We start from the raw sequence: 13728 nt of genomic DNA, 5'->3' as shown, positions 1-13728 counted from the left end.
CAGCCCAAATAAAAATTATATCCACGAAAATTAGCACGGATCATCACTCATGAAAACGCAAAAGTAGAGGAGACGAGAGAAAGTTATATCGCTTCAAAGGGTATCTCAAATTCAGTATCATTCCATCCGCCGTCGTTTTGGTTGTTTTTCACCGGGTCGACTCGTCTAGGCATTTTTGCCTAGCTTCGCAACACAGGTCGGGGCACCGGACTGCTCGACCAGCTCTTGGCCGCGATCAATCCACCTCCGGAATCCTTCGTCAGTAGGGTCGACCGGGAAGTCATCCCACACGGCATTCTCCGCATCGGCATAGGTGTTCCAGATGCCCTTGGGAACATCGGCGGCGCACCAGGAAGGAAGCTTGGCCAGGACGCAGGTGTAGTAGACGTAAAGAATCCGGCATAGTAGGTCGACCCGATCCACGTAGTGCTGCTTACTGGGGTCGGGTTCGCGACCGCCGTCACCGAGACGACGCCACCAAGAAACTCGCCAGCGGAGGGTAAGCAGGATATGGCCCAGCTCGCTCAGGAAACGCAAGTGGGTTTCTTGAGAGATCTGCTTCCACTTGATGTTGTAGAAGTCGCGTTCCAGCTTTCGGAATCCCTCCACCTCAAGCATACGGCAGATGATGCGGGACAGCTGTGCTGCAAGGAGGATCTCGCGACGGTCTTCAGGGTTGTTGATGTCCATGGTTCTTTCATGGCCTCCGGCTTGGAGAGGAACGAAACTGTAGCTAGCACGGCTAGGCATGTTATTCCATTGCGAGAGTAAGGACTGTCGAAGTCAGTAATTGTTCGCATCAAGCGGACACCAACGGTCACTTACATAGACGTTGTTCATCGGGTCGCAGTCTTTCACGCATGTGAGCCAGTTCTTGGACTTGTCCTTCGATTCGACAATGCGCCGATCAATGAAATCGAGGAAGTTGGACTTTGAGTTGCCATTGTACTCGCTGAGTCCGCGTAGGAACTTGTAGGTCTCCCCAAGGTCGAGGACATATAGGGATCCCCAGGACTGCTTGGCACGGATGTTGAATCGACCTTGTCGCTCACCGAGGAACGTGATCAGATCGTTGAGGTCGAACTCAGAAGGAATGTCCATCCGGACGCGTCTAGCACCATCTGTGGTGGGATGGTTGATCGCTCGTTGAGCTGGTGTCCGTTAGCAACAAGAACCAATCCTAGTGGCGTAGGGATCGCAACATACAAACATAATTACATGTACCATACTCGACAATGTTGGCAAAGCAGGCACGTGCGCAAGGCTGTTCGTGGAGCGTAGGGCGGCAAGCATCGCACGGAGCGTTGCCATCACACTTGCAATTTCGTTAGACGCAAATCTAGAATTAGATCGGCTGAGTGCATACCTTGCGCTTGTTCAGTCGACACTGGACACATGTGTCCTTGTTCTTTCTTCGCAGTCCAGCATTGGCTCTGCCGACCATGCTCAAAGGGCCCTTGCGGCGCGCTCCCCGAGGCGGTGATATAAAATCCGCCGAAGCAATAGATCCTCCCTGGCCGTCTTCCTGCACGATCTGCAACGGCTTGGGCAGGTTCTGGTCCAGATGCACGCTTGAGTTACGTTGCTTGCGCTTCCTGACTGTGGCCACTGTCTGTAGTGCGAGAGCCTGTGGCCGAGCGGGTGCCCTCTGCGCGGATGACGAGGCTCTGGGTCTTGCAGAGACCGGCGTGAAGTAGGCCTCCGATGGGTCTTCACTGACCATGAAGGCGGTCGCATTTTGTAGAGGTTGAGATGTCTCCGAGGAGGTGCTGTCCTTTTGGGTATCTTTCCAGAGTCCATTGTCTTCGAGTTGGCGATCAGCAAAAGCGGGGATCTCGTCGTTGCTAGCGGGGTACGATTCGTAGACGTTAGGGAAGTCGCCAGAAACCGAAGAACTCTCCGATTTGTATTGCAAGCCGTCATGCTGGATTCTCTCCTCCTTAAAGAATGTCGCGTCCTGGGGGATCGACAACGATGCTGGGGATGTCATATTGGAAGACAGCTGAGACTCCAGACCTTCAAGCCAGCGAGAATCCAGTGATCGCATCGAGCCCTGGTAGTCGCGGATGTGTCCTGAGCGTTTGCTAGCCGATTGCAGACCCATCGCCAGGGATACCGGGGTCTGGTTAGGCAGGTTCTCCGTGGGAGTGGTCGCAGTCGGTGCCGTCCAGGCCTCGGCGGTCGAGAAGGGAAAAGCCTGGGGGATATTCTGAAAGGAGAGGAATGGATCGGGAGGAAGATCGGACAAGCCCTGTCCTTGCGGCAACTCTCCGGTGTCTTCTACAATAACCGTATTGGTAGAGGTAGGCTCCTTGGCGTACGGGTACATCAGGGGAGCCTCCATAGGAAGGCCAGCCGTCATGGCGTTGAACAGTTGAAAAGGCGGCCATGACTCATCCAGCTGGAAGTTATCGTCGGCGGAAGAGGGCAGCGTCCTCGGGCTGATCGTACCACTCACGGTGCCTTCGATAGGACCGTCGTTGATGCTGAACTTCCCAGGGGAAGTGGCACCATGTTTGCTGCTGCGCGGGAGGGGTACCTGTCAGCCGGAAGCTCCAGGGTTTAGGGGAGGATGGAATAATTCGCACCTGCTCTCACTACCTCGAAAGTCGCCTGCATGACCTACCACCGGGACGGTGGATTGGTCCCGCGACAGGGGACCACGGAGGTTATTCAGATCCACGATATCCGCATCACCTGGGCTCGAGTCCTGGCTCGCATCCCACTCCAGCGGTTGGTCGTAAGCGGGATGTTGTTCCCAGGAAGAGATCGGAAACGTATCCGATTGCCAATTATCTAAAATTTTGGGGTCGATGCCCGCAGCCGTGCCAGTCGTCCCGCAGTCCATACAGGGGGGCAGATGGAAGGGGGATGGTGATGTAAGAAAGACCTTTGGAGCAGCTGAGCAGGTCTTTGGCGCGTTCCTGAGTCTGTTGGGAACCGAAGCGGGCGGTGGGTGGGTTTCGCGGAGGCTCGGAGTTAGTAGTAGTGGTGGTGGGCGGGGGAGGGAAAAGGACCGCTAGATATATAAGCGGACAGGGATGATGATGGAGATGATGACCGTGATTGAAGGCGATGATGAAAGTGATGCACGAAGCAGGAGTGAAAGGAAGAAGATGGATAGTCACTGCTGGACTGACGAAGCGAGCAGAAAATCGGCGTCCGTGGCTGACTGACTTGGACCGACTGGGTTGGCGCTGCTTGGGCTTCCCCACCAAAGATTTTGCGACGATCGGCCTCCGAGGTGCTGCTTGCATTAAACACTGGATTTATTCTACTATTTCCTCTGATGAGTTCCGCACTGACCAGGTCCGCATACGCACGAGCTGGGTTCCTCCTCCGCGGCCTCATCCATAGATGGCAGCTGCCTGCCAGATGACTTGTTCTACGCATATTAATCTTAATCTATCGTGCAGCTGGTCCAGCGGCTATCCTTGACCATCATGAGGGGGAAATCACACCGCGTCCAGAGAGCTACGTACGCCTCGCTATCTATTCATGGCCGTCGGAGTTTGATCCTCAGGGGTCCTCCCTACAAACCAACGCGGTACAAAGAGGGGTCAAGCCGTGGATCGTCCCCTCGCGCCTGAAACTACTGCACCTACGAACGATGAACAAGGAGGGCCGACGGACAAGGACCACTTGCAGCAGTGAAGCAGCAGCCAGTGCAGGTGCACTCACACTACTCACACTACCGACCACCCACAATCCTGGTTGGTGAGCGATAGTGTGAGTTGCCAACATGACAGTCCAGGATTACGCGAGAAAATCATTCCGTTGAAACCGACTACGGGGGGCTGTCCTCCGCGGATGGATCGATTATTGCTAGAATGGTCGGTCCAGGTGCCGGTGGTCAGAGGGGCTGTTTGACTCGCGGCTACCACGGAGTAACCACAACGCCATGGCGCAAAGCGTGGATAGAACAGACCCGCCGAGAGGAATGATTGGCAACTTGGCGCCGGTGGGATGGGACCGTGGTTGCTTTTCCAACTAAGAATAAGGCGCTCCTGAGCAATCAGCGTGTGTGGCCCGGCGGCCTAGCACAGTAGTCCTGATTCTTATTCTAGAAGCCTGTCCATGGCTGGATCAGGACTCGCATATCAAAATTCATAGTGTGGCCCCATCAGGGTCTGGAAAAAAAAAAAGAAAATTTTTTTAAACAGAGCAAACAAAAAAGAAAACCTAAACAGCTAACAATAATGAATAATAACCAGTAGGGCACGGAACCACTCTGAGCCTGCAATAGCCGCACACACCCGTGTGCCATTCAGGACATTGTGTGGATAGTAAGATGGTTAGTTAGTGGGCGATGTGATGATTATTCTACCGATTATTCATGAGTGATGCGCAATAATTAATTGATCATAGTGATCATCTTAGCTAAGAATATGCATACACACATGACCTTTTTTGCCCCGAGTAGTTAAGAAACCCTCCGTAGATAAGCCAACAGCACTGAATGGCACACTGATGCCAGGATCTAAGTATGTGTGTGTCTTAATGTCCCCTACTTGAAGAAGTATGCAGACACTAGGGGTCCTCAGTGCATATGTACGGAGGAGTAGGCATTCCTTGGTATCTCTACTGATTGGCGACGACAATCTTCCCTGTCGGATTTATTTGGTCTTCTGCCGTCTACCTTATTGTACTCTAATCTAGGATATCTGAGGCAATCGTTGTGTTGCATTGAACATGCGCCGCCTGATGATTTTCTTGTTTCTTTTACTTTCTTTCTTTCTTTGCTTTTGCTCGGGCCCCAAGCTACCTTCGTCTGCACCTCCTGGTGCCTTACTCTACGGGGTATTTCCCATCATGCTCGGATCACCCTCCTGTCCTACTAGACATTTGGCTAGTTCGTAGTAGTTTAAAGCCATGACCGACATAGTGTTGTTTCCACAGGGCCTGATGAATTCCCTACTATTGACATGCGACGGGAATACTATTCTTCAAGATCTACTGACGAAATCAATCTATTATCTAAACAATAACCCGATCCTTTCGAGTCCCAGCAAGACATTCTTTTCTCCTCAGCTGACCGTCTCACTGCCGTGTTTTCAGGCCGGGCAAATTTCCTCCTTGGAAATGCACCCGTTCTGGATGGTCCGATTCGTCTTCTTGAATCCCCACGAGGTGTGACTTAATCGCAGGCTTTGCTTTTTCTCACCGCAGCCTCTTTTCGGAGCACCTCGGCTGTCCTCCGTCCCGTTCTGTCACATACTGTAATATTACCTGTAATATACTCTCTATCCCATAGTTCCAGCCCCGTTCCATACCCGTCCGGTCATCGTCATGACGGAGGCTCGCAACCACAGTTGACGTCTTTCGAGCAACGCCCCCCGCAGTGCAACAGCTTCACCGTGACCGATTTGGAGATGGAGGCCAGATTCTCCCCGGTTTCTCTTCGAGGTCGGGGTAAACGGTGATCGAAAATGGCTGTCGGGCTCAACTATTACCCAGCTAAATCTTCCCTATAAATACGGGGGGGAAGGAACAGCTGCCAGATGTTGATCTGGAGAAGCAATTATCATATATCACTGCAATACAAACTGAACCCTGAACCCGAGTCCGAGCCCCAAAATAATCCCAGTGCGGATCCATCCACTTTCCATCGGAGAAGAGCGAAAAGAGTGCAACGCGCGTGTGTGTGTGTGTGAAAGTGGGAATCTTGAGAGAAATCGTTGGGAAATAATAGGTCGCTGCTTTTGTAAATTCCGATTTCAAAAGTCCGAAGCATCAATTCAATCAGTCCAATCCAATTCAATCCAATCCGATTCAGAAAAGAAAGAAAAAGAATATACCATTCTTCTTCCCTTATTGCCCAAGACGAGTCCAAAACATCTACTAGATCTTCCTTCATCATGCATATATTGGTATGTATTTGCTTTTTTAACACATCCATCCTTCGTCATCATGAATTGAACTTTACATGTGCTGCCCTGCCCAATGTCACCGCTCCTTTCCCGACCCCCATGTTCCCTACCTACCTACCTACCTACCTACCCTCCTCCGTATACGGAGCATTGGAGAACGCAGCATGACTAGTTCCAATTAGCTAAACAGATACACTAACACAAAAACAAAATAATCAGGTGGTCAACGACGACGGTCCGCCGTCCAGACGCCTCTCCCCATACATCGAGCCACTAGTGACGGCTCTCGAGTCCGCCGGCCACCGCATCTCCGTGGCCATTCCCGCCGCCTCCCGCTCCTGGATCGGCAAAGCCCATCTAATCGAAGCCTCCCTCACAGCCACCTATGTCCCACCAGCTGCCTTCCGCGGTGATGGCACATGGGATGAATCCTTCCAACAAGATCCTACCACTACTTCCAACAACGACAATGACTGGGTCATAATCACCAATGGCACCCCAGCCAGCTGCGTCCAACTCGGCCTCCACAACCTCTTCCCCGACCGCGGCCCCATCGACCTCGTCATCTCCGGCCCCAATCACGGCCGCAACGCCTCCACCATCTACAACCTCTCCTTCGGCACCGTCGGCGGCGCCCTGGAAGCAGCCACATGCGGGAAACGTGGCATCGCCATCTCCTTCGGCAGCAAAGATGAACAGCCCCTAGATATCATCCACGCCGCGGCTCGTCTCGCTACAAGAGTCGTCAACCATCTCATCCAGAACTGGGATGACCAGGTCGAGCTGTACAATGTGAATGTGCCGATGCGTCTGGACGTCGAGTCCCGTCCTGTGCTGTGGACTCGCACGTACCCGTATTACTGGGCTAGAGGGTACTTGTACTCTGAGGTGTCCGGGGAGAAGGCCGCGCCTGTTGGAGTCAATGGACATGCTAATGGGGAGGAGCTCACTAATGGTACCACTACTCCATCGAAGACAGCCACACCCAAGAGTGAGACTGGTCTGAAGAAACGCAACTTTGCCTGGGCGGCGGAGTTGTCTGATATGAAGAAGGCGCTGCAGGAGAGTCCCGAGGGGACGGATGCTCATACTGTTCTGAGTGGGTGTACTAGGTTAGTTTACCTTTCCCCTTCTTATTTCCTGCTTGCTCGGGAATTCTGAGAATATATGCTAATAATGCTGTTTAGTGTCACCGCTCTCCGCGCTAACTTCTGGCATGTTCCTGGCCTGGAAGGGCAATTGCTGCATCTGGACTGATTGATTCAATTCAACTTCATGCCTGATGCATGCGTATGCAACGGAATAACGACCTTGTAGATGAAGATGATGTGATAAGGAGATTACGTGTCTGTCTGCTTGTTACTATCTGGTTACTACTACTACTACTACTTACTACCTTAGATACCCGCAAAGGTTGTGTTTGTTACTCATGTTCCTGAGAATATTGGAATACATTTTATGATCACTGTTTTGTCATTTTAGAGTTTTAATGTGGGCACGTATAGTATGTCAGTGGTAAATTAGATGCCGTAGACTGCGTTGATTGTATTTGTTTGTTATCATGGGGTCTGTTGTATGTACATGGGACTGATTGGATACGGGTGTTAGCTCAAAGTAAGACTGTCTGTATGTATGTATATGGTATTAAGAACGCCGCAGATGGCGCGAATATGGAAAAGCTGTCATGTCATGGCTCAATACAACAAAGATAAGAATATGTGGGGGTGAAAGTGTGAATTGGGGGGGGGGGTTAAGGGTCGTATCGTATCATGTGGTCATGTGAAGGGTTGACAAGCGCCCCAAAAAAAAGGCAGACAGGATAAAAGTAAGACGCAAATGCGATAAGAGGACAGGATTGATCGACGTATCCACCACATCAATCTAACTCTAAATCGCGCGTGCGGCCTCGCCCGCGCCACTGTCCACCACGGATGCCTGCTCAGCACGCATCTTGCCCTTGGCCGGTCCGCCCTCGCCGACGCCCATTCTCCGCGCCACGTAGCGTTGTGCAACCAAACCCGCAGCCAGGGACAGGCTTTCCTCGATCCATTCGGCCGCCCATTCTCGGGGGTCGACGCCGCCGCTCTCGATGATGTCGGCGATGTCGTCGGGGATGGTGGTCCGAGGGACGCTGGCATCTTCGGCCTCGGGGTCCTCCACTGGGATAGCGGGGGTCTCGAGCCAGTCGATCCATTTTTGGGGAATGGCCTGAGAGAGCGTGTGGAAGGCGATGCCGTGGATGGGGTCGTGGAGATACAGCGCGAAGACGACTTCTTCCTCTGCGGCTTCGGGCACGTCCACAACGCCCGCCGGGGTGGCTTGGTCGGTTGTAGGACCCGCCTGGAAGAGTTCGGTTGAGGTGGTCTGGCTGATGGCCTGGATCGCGAGAAAGATATCGCTGCTGCGGACCGGGTTGGTCTCGCTCAGATCTTGAGTAGCTTGTTTTGCAGCCGCTTCTACGCCGCCCTTGGCCGAGAAATACTCAGTAGCGTAGGCTTCGGCGCTGGCCCGCGCAAGCTTGGTGGCCTCGACTGTGCCTCGGATGGCCGACAGAGTGCGAGGGCTGCCAGGCGTCACAGTGCGCCACCATGGGCCATCATGCCAGCCTGGGCCAGAGAACTGGGCGCCGCCAATATCCAGTCCGCGCTTCGGAGCTGACTCCTGGCCCCGCTGAATGACAAGGAGATCCCCGCCTTCGACCTGCGCCATCACGCGCGAGAAGACCGCGTACACCAGAGGGTCGATGCTGGGATAGCCAGACAAGTCATGTGTTACGTGGATTTGAAGGCGTTCATGGGACGAGATGGGAGGAGCGAGTGTATGGATTAAAGTGGTAAACGTAGGAATAGCCATGTTGCGCAGCTCCCCACCTGGTGGTTTGTCGTTAGCGACCATTCAAAACGAAATGAAGTTATACAAAGAATACATACCTAGGTCTTTGAGAGCTCCTACATTGCCCTTCATCTGTTGAGCCCACTTCTGAGCCTCTTCATTCTGCTGAATCTCCTTGACCGCCGCCTCAGCCTGCTTCATGGCAGCGCTGGCGGTTGCAAAGATACCACCCCACCATCCACCGCCACCACCGCTCGAGGCAGGTTTCTCCTGAGCCTCTGGCTTCTCAGGCTCCGGCTTCGGCACATCTGCAGCCTTTTTCTCCGTAGCGGAAGCTCTGGTGATCTCCTCCGACTTACGGGGCGCCTGTCTCTCTTCACTAGAACGGCCGGTAGAGGGGGTTGTGGTAGTGGCAGCCGGTTTGGGCGACTTGATCGTAGGTCTGGGTTCGTTTGTAGACACGCGCGGGGTTCCTGGGCCACTGCTGGGGCGCTGGGTGGCTAGACTGTCCAGTTCTGCGAGAATGTCCTGCTCGGACTGTGCCGTGGTGGGTTTGGGAGCCGTCTTGGAGGGCTGCTGCTCGGGAGCAGAATCGACCCCCAGGTCGTCAAATTGAGCGAGCAGCTCATCACTGGTGGGTTTTGAAGACTTGGGGCGCATTGTGTGAATAGTAGCAATGCCTTATGAGTGAAGGTATGGTATATTGAAGGATGGCGGGCAGGTAGAACAGTCAGGCAGAAGACAATAATATCGGGAAGGAAATGGACGGCAAGCTGGAGCTCTGGGGAATCCGAGGTTGGGCGGTGGAGCCCGGATGACCTGCGCCAAGGGCCCAGGAGGCGTTAGCGGGTTGAAGTAATCTTTCTACTCTGCCTTTGGAGGGATTCGTCCAGTGCCATACTTACTCCAAGCTATAGATGGCGGGTGGCTTTATCGCAGTGGCTTTTTGTCTCACTTGTATCGAATGGCGAAACCGTCCAGACGCGTGTATACTAGAAGCACTGCAGCATACTGCAGTCGTAACAAACTAAACTATAAATAGATATTCGACGGACAATCCAACTAGTAGGTGCATTGCCCACATCAGAAATATATCTTGTCTACTAGCTCTACTGCTACTTATATTTTTGAGTTACTTGAGCTACATTAAGGGGATTTCGAACCGAAGGTAACCTACTAGTAGCTTTCATTGTTCCAAAGTAATCAGTACTAGGAGAAATTAGCCGAACCATCAAGTTTCCCTTTATATATCTAGTTCGACAAAGTACACCTTCAGACTACTTGTTGGTAATAGCATGATACAGTCACACCCGATAATCCACTTAACACCAGCTTAGTACATAGCAGTGGACACGACAGCTGGTGCTTTTTTGAACATGCATTATCTGCTACCCAATAATGCAAGAGAGTCCAGGCTACACCAATAGTACTCCTGCAAATCTCATCAAAGAAGCAAAGGCCTCCCCACCTCACTCCGTCATGCATTTGGAAATTCAAACCCAGTCCTTATAATCAAACAGACCGCAGATAAATCCATTGCGCAACATGACACAGTACGTGTGGCCGATAGTCTTTACTGCTGGAGACCACCTGTTTGACTCAATGCTCGCCACGAGTTATGATTAGATGCTAACGTAGGGGTATGTAACTGTCAGCGCTGCAAGCCGATCTTCCATGAGTTTTCAGCCCCTTGCTTGCCAGCACCCGGAAGGAGGACAACATCGTCGCTCAGCTTGTAGGCTTGATGACCCCAGGAGCAATTCATTACTGGAGACCGCGTGTATGCCCCAGTCCTTCATAGTCGAGGGATGAAACAGGCTTTTGCGTGTTAGAAATGTAATACTCTGCCGCGTGGCGGGTCCCTGTGAAACAATGTCAGAAGGATAACAGCGCGTGTTGCTGAAAAGATGAGAGCACAAAAGTAGTTACAGGCTATCTATGGTGTGATACTTATATTTCAAATTATACAGCAAGCTTTAAAGAGGTGCGCGGTGAAGGATATCGACGCCATAGAAATGTATAATGGGCCAAGAAACTTAATGCATCCACGACCGGAATATGGCAAAAAAGATATCATTGAGCCATGTTTTCAATGATAATGACAACGACTCGGGTGTTAGAGAACCATTGATCGCTACATTGATAATATGAACCATCGTAGACACCTTGCTGAATATATAGCGATGCCTGTAGCAGAAGAATTCCGCCGAGGTGGTGTTATGCCCAATAAGACCAGGAGATAACACAGGGATCAATTGATTAGGAGCTGCCCGAATCAGTCGAGGTGAGCTAGATATTAAGTCTAGCCTGGGGTATAATAACAATCAGTATCGTCATACTAATTCTTTGAAAATGATAATGATGACTGTGTGAAAATCTGGGCCCACCAATGTCCACGCAACTACCTAATGATCATGTCAGAACCTGCTAGGACTCGATCATTTCCCCCGCTCGTCGCACTTTATAGTATGCTTTCAGCATGGTTTGTTACCGAGACATTCCGTGATGGTTCATCAACGACTGGCAATTTGACTGGTCGCTCCCGAGCACCATCAGCCCATTTTTCCCACATTGCCGTTTGTCTGGAAAACAGGAATAGGGACACTCGATACTTTGCAGCTTAAGGCATAGCTATGATGGGTTGGTAAGGAATATTATAATTATTATCGACTTAGAGATATTTGTCCCTCAATAAAGTACCTAAAGTACCGTAGTAGATGATGTCACGTAGACGGGGTAACAATACCGCCCCATGACTCAGGCAGGTACACGGTAGAAGAATGTCCATCTATCAGGTTGGCAACCCGAAAGATGAGACGAAGTTGACGCCAGCTGTGCTGTGATCTACCCCCGGTTCCTCATACGGAGTTGACGGCTACTACGATAGTCAGTACTTTATCTGAACTAGAAATACTTCCCCTCGAGGAGTAGCCCCTGGAGGAGAAGAAAAACAGCATCCTCAGCATCAACAAGCCCATCTTCAGGGCGCTCAAGGTATACCTCCGACCTGGACTACAGGACTGGGGGTATTGTCCGGTAACAGACCAGCAGACCACTGCGATTAATTTTATTGGCCTGATTAAGACTACGGCGTCTGCGTGACGGGGATCTATCCGGAGCTGGTCTTTTTCCGGGCGGATCAGGGCCCCAGATTGGCTATTTGGGTGGGTCCATACAGTAAAATAAGGTAACTTGCGTATGGCGCGTACCAGCGGCCAAGCGGTGCCGATACCAACCCAGTGCGAAAAGTTGATTGCAAAGGCCAGTCCGGCCAGGTAAGGTAAGTAAAGCTCAAGTACTTTCTTTACTGGGACACTTACTATTCCTACTAGATCGCTTTGTGAAGGCGACCTGCTGCCTCTACAAACTCGAAGTCTTTCCCTTCCTTTTTCCCCCCCCAGCATTCACTGTGTCTAAACATCCCACAAATCTCTCTTGCTTGCCTCTTCACTGCCCGCTTCCCGTGTTGGTGCTGGGCTGTTGGTGGTGTTTCTCGTGGTTAATCCCTCCCCCTCCGATCTTCTCCCTTTCATTCTTCCTTTTCCTCCCTCTTTCGCCATCTGCCCGTCTTCCCCCATTCCGTCAAGACTTCATAGTTCCACTGCTACGGAAAGCTTTAACACAACCCACCCCCAGCTCTTTTCTCCTTTCTACAGCAAACATATCTTGCCATCTATCTCAATCCCTTCATCTTGTGCATTATACCTTCTCTGTCTAGATCTCTTGCTTCTGGTTTCTTGGCTTGTTGCCGGCGTGGCAGACGCATAGTTTTTCTGCTTACCCGCTCGGCTTCCTACTTTTCCTCTTCAAGAACTACGAACCTCTTAAACTATCCCTGCCAACCGTTCGCGGCGTCCACCGTGGTTGACTCTGCACAACAACCACCATACTTCTGCTTCATCGCGCTTCTCAGAGGGCGATCTCCTCACATCTTCAGATCTTGATTCTCTCAATTTATTTCAGACACTGACGCGGATTTCTCTCGCCCAAAGGTATGTTACATATCACCTGCCTGACCCATACTACGTTCTACTTGTGCCTGCCAAAGCCATGTCTGCCACGTTTCTGTCAACGTTTTGGTCCATCCGTCATTGGAGAGCAGCCCAATTCTTCATGCATCTCACTTGTCTTGCTTGCTCGACCGTGTTTTGTTTTCCCCTTTCCCACCCTTACGCTCTCGGGGCGTCTGGTGTAGAAGATTGCGCTGCAGTTACTTCTGGCGTCTTGGCGCCGCAAGCGAACTTTTCAGCCGGAAGTTAGTCGACTAACACTATAGCCAGATCCCACGTTGGGCCTCTCGAAGGAGAATCAGATATCCCCTTTTGCTAGTGCTCTCACTTCCTACTACTTTCTCCTTGACTACTTCTTCTTCTCATCTTCCCTTTCTGTCCATTATGGCTCCGCTTCCTCATAACGAGGCGGAACTGGACAGCCATACTTCGGACTTGGCCAGCCAGGACTCTCCGCTGCGCCGACAATTCTCCGAGCCATTGCACGCTCACTCTACTTCTACTCAGGCGTCTCCATCCCCCTCCCCCATGACGCACAAATCTAAATGCTCTTGGTGTGGCAAGGGATTCGAGTCTGCCAATGATCCCAAGTCGCAACAAGATGCTCTCAAAGAACACATTGCTACTGTTCACCCGCACATTGCCAAGTTCTCCTTGTATGGTGGTCCCGGCGACGATGAAGAATCTCAACTTCAGGAAGCCAATCCTCAAGCAGAGGACAATGCAGAGGTAGCGGCCGAGAGTGAAGCGGATGACGAAGAGCAAGATGAAGCCACTGCAAATGGCGTGACTGAGGCGACGGAAGCTTACGATAACGACAAGGACCAAAGCGTCGATGGCGATGAATTGGAGGCTGACGGTCCAGAGGCTGACGCTCTTTCTAATCAACTTCATGAGTTCTCTCGCGGTCAAGACTCAGTCTCGTTGGATCAACGTCTTCACAATTTGTGGAACGTCAATGATATCCGTAAATTCTCGGATGACTACGACGAGAAATCGTCTGAGCTGGACCACTC

The 13728-nt window shown here is 51.6% G+C and overlaps 5 protein-coding genes across 5 annotated transcripts; 3 read left to right on the top strand and 2 right to left on the bottom strand.

Annotated features, from left to right (window-relative positions):
• Positions 1 to 165: 165 nt before the first annotated feature.
• An18g04060 (uncharacterized protein) lies at positions 166 to 2848 on the bottom strand (the record flags this gene model as incomplete). The annotated part of the gene is made up of 5 exons (XM_059745754.1): positions 166 to 774; positions 826 to 1151; positions 1207 to 1315; positions 1367 to 2522; positions 2589 to 2848. The coding sequence occupies 5 exons, from the start codon at positions 2846 to 2848 to the stop codon at positions 166 to 168; spliced, it is 2460 nt and encodes an 819-aa protein (XP_059602917.1).
• A 762-nt stretch (positions 2849 to 3610) lies between these two features.
• An18g04050 (hypothetical protein) lies at positions 3611 to 3944 on the top strand (the record flags this gene model as incomplete). Its single annotated transcript, XM_059745753.1, has 2 exons — positions 3611 to 3717; positions 3755 to 3944. 2 exons carry the CDS (start codon positions 3611 to 3613, stop codon positions 3942 to 3944), a joined length of 297 nt encoding a protein of 98 aa, XP_059602916.1.
• A 1914-nt stretch (positions 3945 to 5858) lies between these two features.
• An18g04040 (uncharacterized protein) lies at positions 5859 to 7127 on the top strand (the record flags this gene model as incomplete). Its single annotated transcript, XM_001398825.3, has 3 exons — positions 5859 to 5870; positions 6090 to 6982; positions 7058 to 7127. The coding sequence occupies 3 exons, from the start codon at positions 5859 to 5861 to the stop codon at positions 7125 to 7127; spliced, it is 975 nt and encodes a 324-aa protein (XP_001398862.1).
• A 630-nt stretch (positions 7128 to 7757) lies between these two features.
• Positions 7758 to 9362, bottom strand: An18g04030 (uncharacterized protein; the record flags this gene model as incomplete). Its single annotated transcript, XM_001398824.3, has 2 exons — positions 7758 to 8740; positions 8801 to 9362. 2 exons carry the CDS (start codon positions 9360 to 9362, stop codon positions 7758 to 7760), a joined length of 1545 nt encoding a protein of 514 aa, XP_001398861.1.
• A 3734-nt stretch (positions 9363 to 13096) lies between these two features.
• An18g04020 (uncharacterized protein) lies at positions 13097 to 13727 on the top strand (the record flags this gene model as incomplete). Its single annotated transcript, XM_001398823.3, has 1 exon — positions 13097 to 13727. A coding segment is annotated over one exon (631 nt), but the record flags the coding sequence as incomplete, so codon positions are not given.
• Position 13728: the final 1 nt, after the last annotated feature.

The sequence above is a fragment of the Aspergillus niger genome (genome assembly GCF_000002855.4).
Source record: "Aspergillus niger supercontig An18".
NCBI lineage: Eukaryota > Fungi > Ascomycota > Eurotiomycetes > Eurotiales > Aspergillaceae > Aspergillus > Aspergillus niger.
Note: the sequence above shows the minus strand (reverse complement) of the source record. Positions and strands in the feature narration are given on the sequence as shown.